The sequence below is a fragment of the Coturnix japonica genome, chromosome Z (assembly GCF_054131305.1).
Source record: "Coturnix japonica strain WE chromosome Z, WE-NBRP24, whole genome shotgun sequence".
Classification (NCBI taxonomy): Eukaryota; Metazoa; Chordata; class Aves; order Galliformes; family Phasianidae; genus Coturnix; species Coturnix japonica.
Window position 1 is genome coordinate 15,932,970 of NC_140702.1, and position 22,311 is coordinate 15,955,280.

The 22,311-nt window shown below is 40.1% G+C and overlaps 1 protein-coding gene across 18 annotated transcripts in view; it reads left to right on the forward strand.

The window, feature by feature from the left end:
• The window catches only part of MCTP1 (multiple C2 and transmembrane domain containing 1), a 242,401-nt gene extending 228,160 nt beyond the window's left edge, over window positions 1-14,241 (forward strand). For 10 of the 18 annotated variants that reach the window (XM_085528959.1, XM_085528964.1, XM_085528961.1 and 7 more), the window contains 5 exons: window positions 645-707; window positions 4,789-4,898; window positions 7,644-7,753; window positions 11,203-11,300; window positions 12,193-14,241. In XM_085528959.1, coding sequence (XP_085385085.1) covers window positions 645-707; window positions 4,789-4,898; window positions 7,644-7,753; window positions 11,203-11,300; window positions 12,193-12,264 — 453 coding nt within the window. In that variant the 3' untranslated portion in view covers window positions 12,265-14,241. The remainder of the gene's footprint in view (window positions 1-644; window positions 708-4,788; window positions 4,899-7,643; window positions 7,754-11,202; window positions 11,301-12,192) is intronic. The other 8 variants (XM_085528962.1, XM_085528965.1, XM_085528963.1 and 5 more) reach the window with 1 other exon arrangement.
• The last annotated feature ends 8,070 nt before the right edge of the window (window positions 14,242-22,311 follow it).

Genomic DNA, 22,311 nt, shown 5'->3' on the forward strand with positions numbered 1-22,311 from the left:
TGCTTAGTATGTAATAACATTGTATTGCTTCTTTCTTTAATAATCATGATCACAGATACCATTTATCTCTGTAAAACCCTACCCTTTTAATAACAATGGAGACAATGTGGTTTTCTCTGTATTTTAGAAATCCTCGGCCTAATTTCCGTTTGCTCATCAGCAGTTATTTTCTGTTGTCTGTGGATTGTTCTCTGTAGTAAAATTCACACGTAAAGACCTAAGCTAGCAGGTAGTACTTACAGATAAAATATGTAGCATTTGTAAACAACTGATCTGCTTTTTACAAATACAGTCACTGAATGTGCATTAACAAGTATTGAGGTAAAAACTAAGTCCACAGTTTAAAAACTCAATTATAGTTGTCTGAGATAACCCTGAGATATGATGTCCATGTTAAACTGTGCTAGCACTGTGGAAAGCCCTCTCTGACTGTTCTTTTTCAGAATGGTTTCAAAACTATCCAGGCTTTTTTTGTTGTTGTTATTGATGATAAGAGAAGAACAGATGCTGGTATGTAACATGCAGTCTGTCACTATTTAAAATAACTAATAGTATATGGTCTGAAGAATTGTAGGATGGCTTAGTGGAAGGGTGGAATCTTATAAATTGCTAAGCTCCCATTGAAGAATTTTAATCTCTTCAAGAGTCTTCCCAGAAGTGACAAGATAACATGGTTATGGTACTGCACAAGTGTCATCCTTCAAGAGGTAAGAATGGTTAAAACAAACTGACCTTCTCTGTTCATTGCAGACACAATGGAGGAGGCCTGTTTCAGGTCACCTGGTGTATCTTTCCAGGTCCTATAGAACATACAGCTTTACCTCATGGTCTTACTTCCAAAGTCTGCTTGAATATAACAGTACTGTCATGGTTTCCTGCCCTCTTTCCATTTCCCTGATAAAAAGACAAGATAATGACTTACTCCTGTATCCATGACCAGGTCTTTAGACTGGAGGAAATCAAATGCCTCCAGAAATAGATTAATGTAGGCTTGCTGTCTTCTTCTTAGTGACTTTCACCCCAAAAAAGAGGTTAGAGCCTAGGGGGTAATTGGTGAGGCCATGACTCCCCAGTCATGGGTTTTTGAGCAGCAACCAGGTCTTGGACAGTATCCAGCAGCCACTGTCTCCATGCCCTCTGCAGGAAGTACTAATGAATCCTACATAGCGCTTTTTCTACCAACATTCTGGACCTACTGCTCAGAGGTCTGCCAGATACTGCAGCCCTGCACATGAATTGCACTCTGACTGAGAAATGATGTGAATGCACACAGATGGGGCAGCTCTGCTATGGAGACCAATTGTTAGTTGAAGTAAACTGTAGTGATTCTCATCAAAGTATTCCTACTATTCAAGTAATTGAGATTTACAAATCTTTTACTAGCAACCAAGGAATGATTAGAGTGATTCCTCACTGACTTCGCTGTCACCAATGATTGTGTAGCCACATATAAGTGACACAAGCAAAGAACAGTGCGTATCTTCCTGTGGCCAAGTGATAAGACCATACCACTTTCTTAGAACACATTGTGTGAATATATAGATCCTAGCCAATAATGGCATGATGTATTCCAGTGTTCCTATCAGTCTGGTTTTGTCTCAGTCACTTTGGTTTGTACAGCAGTGCTTTATCGAAATCTCTTGGACAACAAGGGATATTTTTGAAGATATTGTTTTTCAGAGCATTGCCTCAAAGTTTCAAGAGTTATCATATTCTGTATGAAACAATCAGATTTTGTATGATTTTTGTTTTCATGACCATACCTTTCTCTCCAGCATCTCAGTTCATTAATAGGACAGTTGCCTAACATAAGCTCTAACATAGCAGGACAGTTATCTACCATAAGGCATTCAGATCTTTATTCTCTGTCCTAAAGATATCTCCTATCACTACTTAAAGCTCTCTTTTTTGTGTGTGTGGTTTTTTGATTGTTTGTTTGTTTGTTTGTTTTTTCACTTCTTTCAATTCCATTAACATGAGCAAAGTTCACTTTTGAATCTGGCTTATTTATTTCTCCTGCTTTAACTTTCTTTTGGAATGTTTGTTTTGTAAATGCACTTCAGCCTAGAGGAGGGAGAGTTTTGGGCTTGGAGGTGTAATCCTTTCCTAAATCACCCTGTTGTATCATGGGGCCAGAGTCACAGTGCACCAAATAAAGAGAATCAGACGACATGTGTTGTACTCAGAATCAGCTCCATACAATCTAGAGCAAGTCATTTACTTTGTTTTGCTTTACTGAATAAAAGTTTTGGCTGAAAGCCATATACAAGAATTAAATATTATTACTGGCCAAGCAGTATATCAATCTGTAATGTACATTTTACTGCAGAGTGGGAAGAGGACTTGGTTTCAAGTCTTTACTTTGTGTTCGTTCCCCTTTGTAAACTCCAGTCATACTGTCAACATCAATTTGACATTGCTTTCACAGTTTATAGTTAAATCCATCCCCCCGCAAACATCTTGCTTTTCAGATACCTTAAGCCTTCTGCAAGCAAACAAATCACAGAAATTAAATAGCAATAAAGCTGTTGATAGCTTTGTATAATAAATTTTATCTACTATTTAAATGGCAATTATTTCCAGAAACTTGGCAATTGTAGCCATACAAATGATGAAACTGATTCCAGTCACAGCCCATCTTTCTTTGGAAAGGGAATATCAGTAGTGCTTGAAAAATGGACTATTAAGAACCTTGGTTTGCTCATGGTGGATCGTAAGTTGTATTTGCTAACGCTGCATCTTGCTGGAAGAAAATAAGTGCAGCCTTTCCCCAGCCCAGATTTTTTTCTCATCAAATCTCTGGAGAAAGAAATAAAAAACAGCTAATAGTTGTAGGGCATGTGGGATTAGTTTAAGTAAAGCTGAGCCCTGATCCTTGTGAATGCCTCCACTTTCCTGTGCTGTTTTGTCTATTCCTTCCATAGAATGTGTCAGCAAGTTTTCTGTACGTTCAGAAAGTGCAGGGAATGGAAATAGGGACTCTTTTCTCTGCCTCTTTCTTTTGTTGTTGTTGCTCTTGTGTGTGAGTGTGTGTGTGTTTTGGTTAAGGGAATGATTTAAAGCAGATGTATTTTCAAAAAGAAAAGTGCAAGTTTGTCTTGTAAAATATTTTAAAAGAAAAATAGCCTCAGGACTTCTTTAAGCTCTCCCTCAGGTTCTGGAGATGTCACAAAGGGTACTGTTTTTGTAACATTTGTATAATTCTTTTCTCACACAATTTAATTATAAATCAAGATAACAGAGCAGAATTTGTATATCTACGCTGAAGAGACAAAGCTTATGTGTATTTAGAATGCAGAAGGATATCCGTGATTTTTGCATGAAATATTGCCTACTTCTGCTGAATTAGAAAACAGATTATTGTCATGTTTCTCCAGTACTGGAAGTATATGTTTTACATGAATGAATAGAAGAGTCTTTCCTGTTAGTAAATTAAATGCATTAGATATATTCTGCACCTCTTCAGTAGTGGTATATCTGAGGACAGTAGTGCTCTCACACTGAGCAATACTATTCCTTGAGGTTGTAATAATTATTAAAGAATTAATTTCAAAAATCACTCCGTTGCACAGAATTAGATGTGCTACATGTTAGCAGTCGTGATTGTGGTCATCCACAGAGATATTTATTTGTGATACAAATAATCTTAACTGAGAACAAAAGACCTGCCATGTTCCTTCAGAAACAGACTTTTCTTGCATCTCTGAATTGTTGGATTAAGTCACACTCAGTTATTGGAAGTAGTTTTACTATTTCTCTCTCTCTCTCTCTCTCTCTCTCTCTCTCTCTCTCTTGATGGTTTATTTTTCAGCAACCTGTGTTTTGTGTCTAAGTTCTTTCAGCATCTTCCCAACTCTTGAAAACATAGTTGCATAACCTGTGTCACTAGAATAACTTCAATGATCTAATATTAAATGACATTTTCCACATATAGTCTGGCTTAGAAAGACAGCAAATATGTCAACAAAATAAGGGAAACAATATGGTAGCTGCTAATTAAGAATCAGGAGAAGAAAAGAAAAACACAATTCAGCCTTCCATTTCTTAAGTGCTTGTATTTTGTGTCAGTTACACAGACTGCTGTAGTAAGTTGTTTGTGATGACAAAATGCTGAACAGCTTTTTTTTTTTTATCAAAGATTTTGCTGCTTTTTGCTAATCTTTAAATATTTTTTTATTATATTTCATAGTCTGGGAATGCACTAATCAAATTTAACCTAGAAAATATAATATGACATTAATCCACTGAAAATGTTGAGTAACACTTCTGACTTTCTGGGTAGTCAGTAAAAATGAAGAGAAACTGTTATTTTTGCCTGAAGTTATGAGTGGTTTTAAGCCCATCTAATTCAGCATTGTAGTTGAATTCTCACTCTGTGTGGACTTGATGCTACAGCCTGCCTGCTATTAGAAACAGCTTGTAATTATATCTCCAGTACATTTCATATACTTGAATATTAAGAAGGACTAGCCCAGCACTGTTCGACATGCACAGGTTTGTGGCGTGGGTACAACATGCTGTCACACAGTAAGATGGGGCTGCCCCTGTGCTGCTGTGTTCACAGCCAATGGTCTGAAGGCAGCACAGAGTATGCTGAAGAGCTGGCAGAGTTTCTGTGAGCATGGTAGGTATGTGAGACCAGGTATAAGAAATGAATCTGTGGCACAGAATGATAAGTGTGCCTTTCCTGTGCTAAACGAAACAACTTGTATGAAACTTCTTCAATGGATGCATGGCATACTTCCTACAGATTTGTTTTTGTATAATAACTATTAATCTTTCCTTTAGGACAGCGAGAAAAAAGGATTTATGGATAAACTGTATGCCATTCAAGAGGTGTGTGTCAGTGTCCAGAACATCCTTGATGAAGTCGCTTCCTTCGGGGAAAGGATAAAGAAGTAAGTGCTGACATGGTGCTGAACTGTTCTCTGCTCTTGTTCATGGGAGGCTCCAGTTATGGCTGATCTGTCCCTAAAACTCAGCTCTGTGGCAGCCCTAACTTAATGACAATATTGTCAGATTAATTTTGGAATTCAAAAATATATTAACTGGGAGGAAAACATCAGAATTAAGGCATTGGAGGGAACAGAATGAGAATCTTATTGTGAATCCAACAGCAGTTACTTAATAATAAAAAATGCAGTTTTGATAAAGGGAGAGGTCAGCTTCTTCTCCTAGGTAACAGTGATAGGATGAGAGGTAATAGCTTTAAGTTGCACCAGGGGAGGTTCAGGTTGGATATAAGGAAAAATTTCTTCTCTGATAAAGTGGTGAGGTATTGAATAGGCAGCCCTGGCAGGTGGTGGAGTCACTGTCCCTGGAGCTGTTTGAGAACTATGTGGATGTGGCACTGAGGGACATAATGATGCAGATAGGTTTGGGTTGGACATGATGATCCTAGTGGTCTTTTCCAACCTTAATGATTCCATGTTTCTCCAATATACATATTCATTTGCTGTAGATGCTCTGTTTATGTAAGTTAAGAAGACCTTTCCTCTTGCATTAAATTTAATTTATAGCACTTTATAGATGATACATCAGAACTGCCAACAAGTTTAGACCTTAAGCAAGAGAGGCTTGAGATTTATGACAGGAAGTTTGGTGAGTTTTTTGCATGGTCACTGAGCAGCAGTCTAAGGACTTTTAACATCAGAACTGCTCCCTCCAGAAGCACTGTCAGCTGAGAAGCAGGGACAGAGCTGACTTGGCTTTCTGCCCTTTGAAAGCTGAGAGCAGAGACTTGCAAGATTAAGAGTCATGAGCAGAGTGTTCACATCCTGCTTTCCACTGTGGCAGAAAGGGTAGGCAGAAAGGTGTCTTGTAAGACATACAGACTAGTCTTGCTATAAAGTTTCTGTTCACACACCTCACATGTCTTAAAGAAAAGTCAAAGCTGTGTGTTCTTGCTTGGTTTGGGTATACTCTGAGCAAGAGGTAGCTGGAGTATGTTCTTTTTTTCCCCCACTACTCAATTCAATGTGCAGCACTTTGGTGTTCCCATTTTCTAAGACAATAGCACATACAGAGGGATATGACCCCAAGATAAATGCTGTTGTAATGCAGTTTTAGAGAATTTATATATTGGGTGGAGGTCATGCTGCAGGAAACGTTCTCGCAGGGACACTTCCAAACAGGCCACATTCACAGCAGCAGAGGCAGATGTGAGTGCATCTTATTGCACAAGTTTTGCAGACAAGTAAAATGAACTTCTGTGAAATAAGTCTTTTACTGGAAGACTGCTTATGGAAGTTGCCTTTATGATTAAGTTTTTCAAATTGTGCATTTTGGAAGTAGGGTTTGTTCTGTTATATACCAGATGAGAGCAACAGAATTTTCTAAGCATAGTGAGACCGAATCTTCCTATAAATCTCTGTAATTTGTTCCTAAAACTATAATGGGAAACCTGTACTGAATGCTGTGCTAACACAGCACATAAGGAGGTTTGCTAAGTGAGGAGCCAGTGTTCCCACACATGGCGTGTCTGTGATCCATTGCACAAAGCCGAGTCACAGGAACATGAGCAGACCCTCAACCTTCTGTTCATCCCAAATGCATACAGAAGAGGGGAAAAGAGCAGGTGTCCCTTGAGGAGAGCGGGAGTGATCCCACACCAAGTGACACTACATAATGTTCGCTCTGGAGACATGTCAAAATTGCCAGGGAGAAAAGAAGACAAATAAACACATGAAGCCAGAGCTCATTATGAAAAATATGGCTAGCAATTCAGATAATTGCAATTATTCAGCCAGAGAAGCCAAAATAATGTAATCGCACTGATTGGGCATATAGTTAGTGGTAATACTTTAAAGAGTATCATCAAGCTACTTAGAGCCAAAGCTGCGTTTTCCTTCTGCATAAATGTCATGTTGCACCTTTGACATGGTGGTGCTTTCATGGTGCAATCCCACTTCGTCAAGCTCCCTGTACTGGTGTTCCCATGGGACACACATTTAAGTCGTCCATCTGTCCTTTCTCTCTTCCCTGCCTGTAGAAACTGGGCAGCCACCACGTGGCTATTTCTAGACTCATTAGTTTTCACTCATTCTGCCCATACATCAACCAAAATAAGGTGATCAGCAGCATTTTGTTTTGTTTTTCCTCTTTTTGTTCTTGATTTTTCTCCTGCTTACTCAAAGTGGGGTATTTTTGTTTGTCCTTTTTTCATCTCCTGCTGTTGTATCATCCTTGGCTTCTGGACCAATTGTTCTGTCTCCTCCTTTTCATAACTTTCTTCCCACTTCCTGTCCCTGCTGGTCAAGCAAAAATGAGCTGAAAATGGAGATCACAGTTGCCAGAACAAATACATCTTCAGAGATAGGAAATGTTTATTTTGTCCAGTGCTGAAACTGGGGGCAAGCATGGAAATTTATAAAGCTGAGTGCACTTCCTTTGGAAGAGGTGGGCAGCATGGCCCCATGGAGACGTGCCATACAGTGGCATGGTTGTGTTGCCAGGACATCCTTTCTTTTTACCTGATCCAAACGTTCTTCCTGATGTCCAGCACCTGTGCTTTCATCTGTAGTTTGAGTTTGTTGTCACTAATGGAAACTGCAAATCCTCCTAGGCTATTTCCTGCCCAGTGTGCATTTTATTATTGACTGCCAGGTAACCAAAGCTCTGACTTTTGTTTATCTTTCATTTAGCACATTCAACTGGACTGTCCCATTCCTGAGCTGGCTGGCAATTGTTGCCCTCTGTGTGTTCACAGTCATCCTCTACTTAATTCCACTGAGATACATTGTCCTTGTCTGGGGTAAGTAAAGCCCTTTTTTAACTGCCTGTGCCACTTAGAAAAATATGTTTTTTAAGGGATGACTTACATTGTCAGTACTTTTCTGTATTTATGGTCATGAAGCTTCCTTATGATGGAAACAGACAGGTTAGTTAAAAATCACAACTGTGTAGAGATTTAGGCCCACCTGCAAAATGCATTTTTCTTAGCTGGCATTCTGGACTTCATCATACTATAAACATGTAGCCATGAGGATTCTTCATATATCAAAGTGTAGCTTTGTCTAGATATTACTCTGATTTATTTTCACCACTTATACACAAACAGAGGCATTTCAATCTATATAGTGCATTTAGGACAATATGACTGTTTTACTGCTGTACTTTATCTTGTGAAAATATATGTAAACATAGCAAAAAGAAACCTGTTTAAAAGGTCACCTTTAGTTTGAAGGAAAGATGCACATTGTGTCTGGCCAGTTGATAATGAAATGAAACTTAGGACCTGGAGCACAGGTCTTGGGGATGGAACTGTGATTGAGCCAAACTCTCATTACTTCTCCTTATGTTTATAATGATTTTAAACAGTACCACTACTTCATCTGTTGTAAATTATACTGCTAAATTTGCATTTGTTCATTTCTTATACATCGTACATCACCAGCAGCTGTATGCTTACCTCAGTAGTGTAAAGTTGTAAAGAACACTATCTCTGCTAAATCCTTTCTAATGGAAACAATCATGCCTTTATAAAGAACTTATGAATTTGATGAACATAAAATCATTAAAATTACATCAAATGGTATGTTTATTATATATCAGCCAGGATTGGTATTATTCTTGCAGAGTCTTTACAAATCAGTGCAGCAGAATATACAAAATAGAGAAGTACAAGTTATGAGGATTTGAACTAAAGAACTAAAAGAATCAAATATATAGTCTTCCACAGTGTCTTTTCTTGCAAGGGAATTTCATTTATTCCCATACCCCATGTCACTTGGATTCAGCTCACATTTTTAGTTTATTCCCAGATTTGCTCTCTTCCTACCACAGATGAGATGCTTTAGGCTTTTTGTTTAAAGTACTTGGCCTTTCTTGTTCAGCAGTTTTCTTGGACAGATCTGAGCTCTTACACACTCAACATCATACATCCCCTTCATTTTATGCAACAATTTAAGCTTATAATACCCCTCCAAGACCCAAAAAAGTGTTAAGTCAGCATTTGAAAGGCTACTGACAGCAGCCCCCCTGCAATACCTTGGCAGGTTTTACTCTTCACACAGAAATCTGTGTTTATGTCTCTGTCTCAAGAAAAAGCTTCTTCTCTCAAACTTGAATCCATGCCTCCCAGAATGCAAATTAGTAATTTAATCACTAATTATTTTAGGTGCACCTTGTTCTCTTTCCCTTTTCTATTTCTGCATCTCAGAAGTTACCTGGTCATATGATTTCAAGCATCTCATTAGAGATTTCAGCTCCACATTTTTCATTTGCATTTCAGTTCAGGCAGCCTCTTGTTGAGCAGATATGTGGGGTTACCTATTTGTCTTCCATCATGCAGGAAGACCAGAGAGGTTCTGCGTGGCTGTGGTTCTAGCAATCTGAACCTCCTCAGGGATTAAATGCATTAGCAAAGCAACATGTCATACCATGTGCAGGGAGTGGCTTTCCTTTTAGACAGGTAGCATTCCAAACACATGCCTGCTTTCTCCATTATTTTATGTTTCTAGCCTCACCTTTGTATATACATTTGTTCATCCCATTTGTATATCCTGCACTTGAAAGGAATCATCTCTGTTGCTTGACTTTCGTCCATAGGAACCCAAGCATCTCTGTAGTGGCATCTGCCCGTGCTGTTCTCTAGGAAGGCAGATGGTTTTTTTATGAAAATTACTCCATGCGGTGGCTGGTCGTATGTATAGCTGTCTTTCTCCTGTGCATCTGTAGGGACGACCTGTTCCTGCCTGCTCTGGCAAGAAATTCTCAGTTCTTTGCCTCCTAGCTGTTTTTCTCTTCAGCAGGCTTTTGGTCCTTGAGCTAGTGCTGCATTAGCCCCACTGGAACAAGAACCACATTTACGCTCTAATTCCAGCAGTGCAAAGTCCTGGTTGATGCTACAGTTGTTTATTTATTAAAGAGTATAAAGAAAATAACTATAAACTGATTTTTTTCAATCTTTTAGAGGACGCCTAATCCTCTTGTTGCATTTTGTTTCCTCTGTAGCATCGTGGCTCATATATTCTGCTCTTCTCTTTTCTCAAGCCTTGCTGCTGCATGCATTTGCTTTCACAGTGCCTTTTCATTGAGTAACAACATATAAGGTAGGTCTGTTTAATTCCTGAGTTCATCAGTGAGTGTTCCAATGGCCATTTGTAATAAACAGTTGGGCAGACCTTGAATTTCTTAGTAACTTGCTGATGGAAAGGATCTTCTTTCAAACGTCTTTGAAATCCACATGTTCATTTACAGTATTCATTGTTTAATCTCTAGATAACAGTATTGCAGCAGTCTTCTGTCTTCATCAGAGGGCTGAGAATTCATTCAGTGAGAGTCCAAGGGTGTTTCCAAGACTGCTGCTGCTTCTGCACCATGTCCTGAAGCTTTATGCCCCTGCTAAAGCTTTCTAAAAGTCCCCAAAGATGTCTTGAAAGATAAACTAAATTATCGCTGATGCAGCCTTGATAAATTACACAGACCAGCATGTTTTCAAACAGCTTTCTCCTGCTTATCTGAGAATCTGTGCAGTTTGTACCATTCGTAGTCATGACTTAGATGTGTGTTTCCAGTACCCATACACAAGGATGTCATGAAAACTGCATGAATCTGAGATTATATTTCATGGTACATATACAAAGATAAGTTAAAAGCTTACTTTTATCACAGTTAAGGGAGGATTTTCTTGGTGCTTCTGAATTCTGTTTGCCAATTGGCACTGTAAGGCTATAATGTTTAGAAGAGCCATTGTGTCCATTCTCTCTGTGGAATCACATCATCTGCATCTGACATTAACAGACAGAGGTTTGTGTTACTTCTTCGTTCAGCCTTCATAGGGTGAGCTTCTTCCCATCTGCTTCATCAGTAGACAGATATTCATTTTATTTAACCCGTTATTAAGCCTTCCATTACTAGTCCTATCCGTCTTAGGGATGGGGTACATGTTATTCCTCTCCTCCTCCTTACTTTTTGCATAATGAACACATTTCTCATTGTAAAGGGAGATCTCAGTCAGATTTGTTTAAAATTATTAGAGTTGGAATGCTTTGTGAGAATGTTTGCACTTTGAATCAGAGGGAACTACATCAGCAGATGACGGCTGCTAGAGTATGCATTTATAGTTTGTGCATTCATTCATCAGGCTTGGAAACTGACCCTAAGTTATTTCTCAGGACTTCCTCTGTGTATATATCTACTGTATATATCTACTGAGTAAAAAAGATGACTGCAGTAACATTTGAATGCTCGCTTCTGCAGGTATCAATAAATTTACAAAGAAGCTTCGAAGTCCATATGCAATTGATAACAACGAGCTACTTGACTTCCTGTCCAGAGTTCCTTCAGATGTGCAAGTGGTGTGTATAGTTTTTAAGCTGCTAAATTTTAGTTTAACAGATGACATCACGATTTTCTGATTTAATAAATAAACAAATAAATAAATGTATATACTTTAAAGCTATTGATTTGATTTCACTTTCTTTGCCTTGAAGAAATTGAAACTCAAGAGTGGTGAAGGCCATGAATTTTAAGAAATCTGATACTTGGTCTTGCAAGCAGTTATCTACTGTCTCTATTATGTTTACAAAAAATCTGTAAGAATACAAGTGTTTGGGAGTTGTTTGTAGCTGCTAGAGCTTGTGCTGAACAGCCTCCAGGGATAAGGCACTGTAGTCATTTTTTGGAGGAAGCACTGCTGCCTTGGGCCATTAAGGCACACAGAAAGGCCAGTGGAGAGTGAAACAGTGCCAGGAGCCAATGTTCTGTATTGAACGCATAAAAGATGATACTCTTACCATACTTTTGGCAGTGGTTTCAGGTCAGAGCTGGTGTAAATAAGAGGTGCATGTGCATATGCCTGATGTGAATCTGATCCTGCCTTTGTTAGGCCTTTGAAAATAGGCATGTTTTTGTGAAACAAACTGCAAAGAATATTCATTCAGCTCCTGAGATGGTAGTGTTTGTTTTCTTTGACATCTCATAGCCTTTTTAAAGCTTACATCAGTAGAGTCTTACTTCCTGGCGGGATTTTCCTAATTGCGTTTTTCATTCTTACTTCGGAACTATATCATTCTGTTGTTGAAGTGCAGCTGTAGATTCCATATAGTTTGCAGGGGGATGGTTTTCCCTGTTTGTTTTTTTTGTTTTTTTTTTTTTTTTTCATTTCACCTTGGGAAAAAAATAGAACGCTTTCTTTCTTTCTCTAGCAAGTGCCCATCTGACCAGTTTCTAAATGTTGTGTTTAAACAGGTGCAATATCATGAACTGAAACAAGATCCCAGTCACAGCCCAAGCAAGAGGAAGAAAAACAATCCTGGCTAGAAACTAGCATCTTCTGGGGGACGACAAAAGGAGAAGCCTATAGCCTAAGCAGCATTTCCTTTCTCTAAGCTTTTTATTTATTTTGCCTTTTTTTCTAATGGGGAGAATTTGTAAATACTATATAAATGTGTTTTTCATTGAATATATACTTAGCACTGTAAAGACACGTTTAATGAAGGTTTCAAGTAAGGCTGTTGCAGTTTGAATAGCATAAGACGTTGAAGACGTCAGTGTAGAATGGTAAAAACACACTGCTACTCAATGGTCAGACAGATCTGAAATACTCAAATCATGCGAATGAAATCTACAAAAGGTATCAGTTTAAATCTGACTCAGAAGTTCTGTCAGATTTTATTTGTGAACCGTAATATTTTTATCCAGGAAGTCATCGTTAAAGTTTTCTATGTTTTATACATCTCAACAGAAATACAATGTAGTGAAACCTACTGCACTTAAGTTTTAGCAGTTGTTTTCAACTCCAGACCCTGGTGTAAACTTCTGGTGCAATGTACTCCTGTGCAGTAGGGCTACTTAGAAGATAATGAACAACTCCAAGCGCAAATCTCTCTTTGGAGCTCCCCAATGAAGTTCCTGCCATTTTAATCATTCCATTATAAGACCTGAAAATCTCTGTTTCTCTCAAAATACTGCCAGGTTTGTAATTGATTGCCTGTCTGATTTTTTTATACGTACCTGTGATCTTCATTTGTACTGCATAGTTTAGTGAATTAAGCCCATAGTTCTGCTGTATTGGAAATACTATCAAACTATCTCCATGTTGCTTTGGGTGTCATGCTATGAACACCTTTTGTGCACATGAATATTTTACTATGGAAATCTTGCAGAAGATGTTTTTGCTTTCAAAACACAAGATCATATTTATATGTGCTCTATGCTACAACACATTATCTGTTACTGGTGTGAAATATAGAGTAGAAGAAATTATGCAGTTATGGTTAAACTGATATACCTACTGTTTTGTTAGCTGATCACATCTTCAGTTCTGATAACAACTGTGCCCTACTGCATGGAAACTGCATTGTTTTATGATTTGAATGGAACTTAGAGTAGGAAAGGTTTACATTTCAATGGTTTTAGTGGCCACTGCGTAAAGAGTGCTTGGGGATATATTCTGATTCCGCTTGTAGACTTCCGCACTCAGCTCCCTGGGTAGTGAGCAGAGAGTTCATTCCAAGGAGACTCTGTGCACAGCTCTTAGTCGTAGCTCCCGGTGACTCTTAAGGGGATTTCTGCCCAGGGGAGTCTGCAGAACTCCATCCTCCAGAGGAGTTTTCCACGTTGTTCTCCTTGGGTTACCTCTCGTTGGTTGCAATTGCTGATAAAGTTATATTGCACTACTCTGACAATACTTTTTGAAGAGACTATTTAGAAATACTTTGCAAGCAGATGTATATATCTTTGTCTAAAGAGTTCTATGTTAGTTGCATTGCTCCTGAAAGGCCATTCTGAATTTATTTTACAGATACATTGATAGCCAATTTCTGATGTAAGTTATTTTGATCTTGTTTCTTGTGTTTGAAAAAATGCCAATCAACCATTCTGTAGAGAAGCCTTAGGCCTAAATATGCTATTGTTACATCATGACTTTAAATGAATTTATTTGCATAACTTATGTAGCCACCTTTTCACTTTGTGTTTCCCAAAGAGTAACTTGCTATTCATGACAACAGATTTATTTATGAGCCTTGTATAAAAAGACAAAAAAAAAAAAGAAAAGAAAAGAAAACTTTTGACCTGACAATGTGCAAATATTTGTTGCCAGTTTTTGGTTTTGCTTAGTTCTTTGATACATTGCAAGCCTTGTACCTTCTTAAAAGTGCCCATCATTCTGTGTGCGACATCCAGCTGAGTTATTTTGTTTTTGTTTTTCCTGTACTCGATTTCAGATGTCTTCTTTGGTGGTTATGTCTTGAACACACGTTTTCTGCATTAAACACAGTTTTATGCATCTCTCTACTTACTGCTGAATGCGACTTTTTTGTAGTCCTGCAGTGTCATCACACAGGTGGAATGAGGGGCAGGTTTTGGGCAACAAAACTGGTGAGGGGTCTGGAGCACAAGTCTTATGAGGAGCCGCTCAGGGAGCAGGGTTTGTTTAGCCTGGAAAAGAGGAGGCTCGGGGAGACCTCACTGCACTTTACAACCTCCTGAGGGGAGGTTGTGATGAGGAGGAGCTTGGCCTCTTCTGCCAGGCAACGAACAGGACCTGAGGAAATGGCCACAAGTTGTATCAGAAGAGGTTTAGGCTGGACATATGAAGGAACTTTTTTTCTCAGAGAGTTGTCAGGCACTGGAATGGCTGCCCAAGGAGGTGGTGGAGTCACCATCCCTGGCAGTGTTCAAGAAGTGCCTGGATAGGGAGCTAGGAGATATGGTTTAGGGGTTTCCTGTAGGTATGGTAAAAGGAGGATGGTTGGACTAGATGATCTTATAGGTCCTTTCCAACCTCGTGGATCTATGATTCTATAAGTGTTTGAAAACACTTATACAAGTGTACTTGTACAAGGCTTCTGTGTGCTAAGCCTACAAATCTGGAAGTGGAGGGTGGGGAGAACATCAGCTTCATCAGTTTTTGCTAAATCACCGTTAATGCCTCTGTTGTTCAGAACTGATCTACTGATCTCACTGAAAATGTAAGAAGTGACTTAGAACACATGGATTAACTGCATCTTATCCTTCCCACAAAGGGGCATTTTAAAATTTTGTTTTAAAATATTTTGTCTGTGCTTGTCAATATTTTAAGTTTCTGTTTGTGGGAGAGGACTTCTTTAGAGCTTTGGTCTTGCCTTATACTGTAAATATTTCAGTGTAACTTTGATTTCTACATGGATGCCGAAGTCAGTTCCGTCTTAGATTTGCCTGGTATTATTGCTTAGCAGCTTTTCCATGCATAAGCAATCAGGAAAGAATGGTGTATCTCACTATCATGAAATGCTTTTTGCTCTAGGGAAAGGAAATGTATATGGTTCCACACTTATAGTGAGTGTTAGAGCACTCTGGATCCATTACAGGCTATTTGCCCAAGGTGTCGTTATGTTTCTACTGAAAATTCTCAGTACAGTGACTTCTATTCAAAGTTTGAAATAACTGAAAACATTTGTAATAGCATCAGTTATCTTTAACTTGAAGAGTTACAGTACTGTTAAGTTAGCATTTTAAATCCAAGTGGACTGAAAAGGAAGGTGAAATTAAAAGGATAATGGAATAATCAAAAATTCATTAAGAAGGCTGTGTATCTGCTAACAGGAACTCTAACAGCAAGAGGAAGAGTTGTTGGACCTGTCAGCAGTGTACTGCATGATAGTGAAGTATTTCATTCTGGCATAGTCCAGGAACACAAAGCAAGAAGAAAAAGGAAAAATTCATTTGCTGGTCAGCATTCAAATATCAGTGTGATGTTTGCAGCTCTCTCCTATCTGCAGGAGATCTCAACCTGCAGAAGGGCACGTTCCACCTACACCTCCTTTCTGCCTCCCTTCTACAGGTGATGTGCTGGCGGCTGGACACAAACTTCTGTACAGTTCTGAGCTTGCTTCTCTTTCTTGGAAGGACAAACTTTTTTTCCTCCCAACTGGGCTGATTTCCAGATTGCTGTGCAGCTGCTTCTGTTAAAGCTGCTAATTTCCCACCCCCCACCTAAACTGCAATTGCAAATTTTCATTAAATGCTTCCTCCTTTGGAATTTTTCAGAAATCTCGCAGAGGTGAACAACCAAAGATTTAAAAGCTGAATGTAGTTGAAATTGCAGGTATTTTTCAGTATGAAGCAATGGATTTCCGTCACCTCATCTCCTTCTGCCTAATTAGAGCACAGCATAAAAGCATTGTGTCTTTCTCAGAGGAGAAATTTGACTATTCCTAAACAAAATAATAAAGTTTTAGATGGCAACTGAGAAAAAAATGAAGTCTTTAGAAAAGCATGCTGTTCCCCACTTGGCTACTGATGGATCAGGTGAAATACATGTGGCTGGAAGCATTGTGCAGTGCATGATTAATGTAGAAGCAAAGGTGAGAATGACCTGAAGTAAGGTGCTCCATGTTGGCTCCTGCTCTGGATGAAGAAAGGACACATCATTCTACACGAAGAGCATCTGCCCTCAGCCACCTTAACCAAACCAACCAGCCAAAGCTGTCCACGGTGGCCACCTTCCATAGAAATGGATGTGCATAGGCCATGCCATCCATCAGACCAGACTGGATGCTTTTGCCACAAGAGTTATTGGGAAGTCGTTGTAATTAATCAAAGGGAGCTGTTCCTCACAAACTATGATTTTTAGATCTTAATTAAATTAAAAATCCATGAGCTACTATTGTTTAGAAAAAGACAAGGAGAGGGGAGGGGAAGGGGAAGGGGAAGGGGAAGGGGAGGGAAGGGAAGGGGAGGGAAGGGAAGGGAAGGGAAGGGAAGGGAAGGGAAGGGAAGGGAAGGGAAGGGAAGGGAAGGGAAGGGAAGGGAAGGGAAGGGAAGGGAAGGGAAGGGAAGGGAAGGGAAGGGAAGGGAAGGGAAGGGAAGGGAAGGGAAGGGAAGGGAAGGGAAGGGAAGGGAAGGGAAGGGAAGGGAAGGGAAGGGAAGGGAAGGGAAGGGAAGGGAAGGGGGAAGGGGGAAGGCAGGAGGGGGAAGGGGGAAGGGGGAAGGGGAAAGGGGAAGGGGGAAAGAAAGGAGAAAGAAAGGAGAAAGAAAGGAGAAAGAAAGGAGAAAGGAGAAAGGAGAAAGGAGAAAGGAAAAGGGAAAAAGGAAAAAGGAAAGGAAAAAAAAAACAAACTATATTTCTGGATAGTTTCCTTTTTCTCAGTAAGGGTTCAGTGCTCAAGGGATGTCAGATTTAGCGGTATTTTGAACAGACACATTTTGCACCAGTGGAATCTTGAGTGTCCAACTTAAAATTCTGAAAGTTTTAAATTGACTTTTTTTTACTAAAGGCCATGTTTTTCTTCTCATCAGCCTTAGTACTGAATTAAATTTAAATGTCAAAAGCTTTTCTATGCTTCGGGTTGCACAATATAAAAGCCTGAAATCCTTAGCTGTGATTCATACAGTAATAAAGATTTTTTCCATTTTAATATAATCAAAGGTAACACTCAAAACTGCTTTTCTTGCTCAGCTTTTGATTAAATTACAGCAGGTGATTAAAGGAAAGGCCACAATGTTGATCATTGATATCTTTTTGATTAAAGAGTGCAGGCTAATATTTTCTGGAGTCATTTAATAAGTTGATATTGCCTGACCTTCTGTACCCTGACATAAAGACACACTCCTACAAAGTTTACTTTGCATAATTGTTCATTATTACACATGGTCTTCTCTGTGAATGTCACCAAAAAAAAAAAAAAAAAAAAAAGAGAGAAGGAAAAAAGCACCTTTTAGAGCCACAACTGATGGAGAAAGATCTCTAGTCAAAAGTAAGAAAGAAAGCACAGACATGCTGCATGATTATGCAAAAAACTTGTTCAAATTTATACAGAGTGTTAAGCATGGAGCAGCTGGGAGGAAATGAGCAAGAGCTGGAATTCAGGACCTTACCACCCTCCTTTAATGCCTCATTACAATAGCCACAACTAACAGAAATTTGAAAAGGAAATGGAGACATTAAATGTCACATTGTGTTATTCCTAAATATTATTTGAAGAAAGGAGGAAAGAAATGTAGTGTTGGTGTCTGCCCTAGCAGGGTGCTTCCTGGCAGGAGCTCACCTGCTGCACAGAGCCATGCAATAAACGTGCTCTGCTCGCTGCAGCTGTGGTGGCTGCTATCAACTCACACAGAGGCATACAAAAAGACATCAGCTTCCTGCCCAACGAGGCACTGGGAAAGCTCTTTAAGAGATCTCATGCCCAACTCTGCTTCACATTTTAGAACCAGCCTCATTATCCAATGTTTTGGTGCACTGACTTTCCCCCAATAGCAGACGTTTCCATCTCATAAAACCGTGTGCTCAGTGTACATCTACTCTTGACCTATAGCACAGAAGAAGATTTTTCTCTGCCCCCTGAGCAAATACAGTAAAAAATGTTCTTCTTTACCCTGAGACTACCAGCCCTGGGACATGCACTAAGTGTACAAGGCATTGCTCTTGTGCTTGGATAAGTTGGTGCTCACAAGTCATGGTCAGACTGGAAGAAAGAGTCCTGGAGACCACAGCTGCTGCTCACAGCTACATCTCTGTTCCTCCAGCTGAGGCCCCTATAAATGTGTATTGCGAATTGGGAAGCAGAAGCGAGGATGGCCATGGATCGCTAGGTGCATTTCTTGTAAACTAGGTGGCTGTCAATAACTTGCAGGATTATTATTATTATTATTATTATTATTATTATTGTTATTGTTATTGTTATTGTTATTATTATTATTATCAATGGGGATTAATTAAAGAATGAAATTCTATCTGCAGAATATGTCTAGAGGTACATATCTCACTTTAGGAAAATGTTCCGGGCAGCAGTTTGCTGTGTCAATGCAGTTTTGGAACAAATGGATGGTATCTTGAAGAAGAGCTGAGATCTCCAGGGGCACCAGCCTGGTTTTATTTTCCCTTCACCACACAGCCATGTCACTTCCCTGGCACCCCTGCTGTGATCTGTAGCTCAAAGCCATGGCTAAATCAGTGCCTTCTTCCCTTGCTGCCACCTTCTTTCCCATCTCTTAATGCTAGATGTTGCTGACTGTGCTGTGGGGCTGTTCCTGCACCTTCTGGTGCCAAGGGCACTCCTTCCCACCTTGGCTCACAGCCTCCTGACACCAGACTAAAAGCTGCTGTACCCCATCTCCTCTACTGGATGTCCCAGTCGCTTCCAGTGCTGGCAACTGGGGAATCTCACTGTTCTCCACATCTCACCCTCCTGCTGCTTCTCTCTGTGTTGTTTTGCGTTTTGGTGGGCTCCTCCTTTCTTCCATGCACGCAATTTATCTTTGCCTTATGTTCTTATGGGCCTAATTCCTAGGCAGAATGTTCCCTAAGTTTCAGATATTGCTCTTATGTCAGCAGGTGGTATCTCAGCAGAAACAGGGCTTCGTCTGCAGAGCCTGAGGGCAGAAGGGACCTTGGGGTCAGACTGTCAGTGCTCTCACCTTGTGGTTCCCCTGCTGCCTGCAGCAGGCCTTTGGCTGCCATGTTCCCATCTTGTTCCCATGTGCTCACCACAGTGGGTGCAGGTCAGTTGTGAGTTGTTTTAAAATTATTCCCTATGAAAAATCAGTCTGGAAATGAACAATAAACTGAAAGAAAAACCACATTTAACAGAAATCAGTTTCTTCTGGGAGTTGTGTAACCATTCCATTATATTTGTATGTGTATATGTGTACATCTTGCTGTCTGTTTGTGGCTCTGAAATATTGGACTTCGGGGTCTCTCTCCATTCCATTCAAATGCTTTGTACCTCTCTATGACTGGAATTGAGCTGTAATGGATATTTTGGAAAATATATAACAGAAACCATAGGAAAGCATATAACCTATAGTTTGTGGAGCGTTGTATTTAAAACCAGTAAATGTATCAAAGTGTGGGTGGGAGGGAGCTGCAGTGATGAATTCTCCATGGTGGAAAAGTGGTTGCCACTGCACAGTCTGCAATCCTTGGTTCATGACTGCAGCTTATAACTAAGTGTAGCTCTGTGGGCTTCTCTACTGCACAATGCAGAAGCTGCATTTTGACCAAAGTGAAAATAGCAGCAATGTAAAAAGAAAGAAATTTTTGAAGTTGATGCACTTCATGCCAACATTTTGAAATGCAATTAAGTTTGAAGCCAGATATTCTGTTTACCTTTTGATTTAAGCTGTGATATAGCAAAGGAAGAGCTGAGCGGATCTGGAGACAGGCAGTGAATTTGTCTCCAGTGCAAGCTGAGGATGTGGGGAACCATGACTGCTGTGTGCAATCCTGGAGCTGCAGGTGAGCCCGGGAGAGCAGAGCTGTAACTGAGGGGTGGCAGGTGCCGACGTTAAACTCTCTTTTTGTCTCAATGGTGTGCACCTTCCACTCTGTACTGAACTGCATGTCCATGTACTGCGGAAAGCCCGTGCAACTCAGTTCTCTCATTAGCTAAATTAAATGGTGGAAAATCCATACAGATTCTAACGTATTTCCAAATAATGTGATTTTAAAATAATGCATTGTTCCTATGTTCAGCATTGAAAGCAATTGGATTTAGCAGTTTGGCACTGCCAACCTTTGTTAGCATGAATACCATCTCTTCAGCAACAAGTCTCTTTTGAGTGGTGGAATGAGAAGGCTATGAACATGTAAAATGCTGGTTCAGCACACATCTGGAAGCCAGCAAATAGCTGTGTGCTTTATATGAGTGTTGCAGAGTCAGGAGTGCGCAGGTGCACCCTTTGGGAGTAAGGAGCACAAACTCCCTTCAGTGGATGCTCTGGGGTGTGAAGGTTTGTGTCTATGCATGGCCTCAAAGGGGATGCACAATCCTCCCTTGCTCTCTGAATGGAGTCTGTCACAGCTATCTACTATGGGGACACAACTGGAAACCAGGGATCATGGCATCTCTGAGAAGGCTACCAGAGAATAAGCAATTCTTTGTGTTCTATGAGCACTCCAGAACTCAGGAGGGGCTGACTGATTGATAGAGAAGATATGCCATCATCAACCCACAGGGCATCCATTCAAAGTCCCATCTCCAGTAGTTTAGGAGGCACTGAAGACAGTTTGTCCCACTGAGATGCACTCTGGCAGCCACTGCCCAACTCCTGCCTGCAGCTCGTGTCAGTGCTCAGAGCCAGCTGCCAGCAGTGTGCACATGCTGGGGTAGGGAGCGTGGCAGCTCATCAATAACAGAGCTGAAGCATCAGTGAGAAATGGGATCTGCCTGGTTTTAAGACTAAACAGGCAATGAAAGAAAATACTAAGCCAGCAAGCTGTGTAACTTAAATCTGTGGCTTTAGGATTTATTTATTTCTTAAAATAGATATTTTTAGATTAATCCAGTTTTTATTTGAAAAATAATAAATAAAAAATTAGCTATGCCTTGTCTGGATTTTCAGCAGGACTGTTGGTTACGGATGTGTCAGTATATGGATGGTCATATTTAGATCCACCCTGTTTTACTTTAAAGACCAACGTGATATTCTGGCAGCTGAACAAAGATGAGCCTTTCTTCACAAAATTCTGCTGAAAAGTGGTGACATTTAGCAAATTTGTACAAGCTCGTCTAGGTAAGACAAGAATCAGATTAATTAGACTTCAACAGTGCACAGGTGACAAGCCACAAAGGCACACCTCCCCGTGTCAGCGCTCCCAACCATGTGTACAAGCTGACTGATTGTTCCTCTGCTGTTTTGACTTTCACTTGCATTCAAGACTAATGACAAGTTCCTAGCATCACTAAGATGGACATCCTTAAAGATTAATGAAAGTTGTATTAAAAGAGCCCTGGGGAGCTGGGTGTGGGTTTCCTAGCCAGACAGCAGCGCAGTGCTCTGGCTCTGTTTTCTCCATCCTTTGCTCTCTTCCCAGCAGTCCCTTTGGCCGTGGGCAGCAATCATAATTCCCGATGTTGTGAAAAGCTGACAACAGTCTGATTTACCTTTTAAATGCGTATTACTATCAGAGGTATCACTTTTTAACATTTCTGATTATTTCTGCAGAAATTCAATCATTCTCCCCCAGCACAGGTTAGCAGATAAGAAGCCCTCTGTGGAGCACTGATTGATCTGCAGCTAACCCCTTCACCTTCTGCCTGCCCACAGGTCTCCCTGCCCATAGAACGCACTGCTCAGCAGTCCTCGGGTCAAACTTTTGTCCAGCAAAGGCTTCTGCATTCCTAGAACTTGCTGCTATCAAAGTAGCTCTTAATATCCTGACTTAAAGCCACTTCTCAGGCCATCCCGAGTCCGTAATTTTTTTCTTCACAGAGATTGGTTGATGAATTGGGTGCATTTGCACAATCTTCATCTGACTATGACAGCAGCGCCGAATGTTTGGCTAAGTGCAATTCTTAGATCAGTTTTCCTGAAGAAGCATCATTTCACATCCCTGTGAGCATGATGACAGATTTATGGACTTGTAAAGATCTTTGTGTA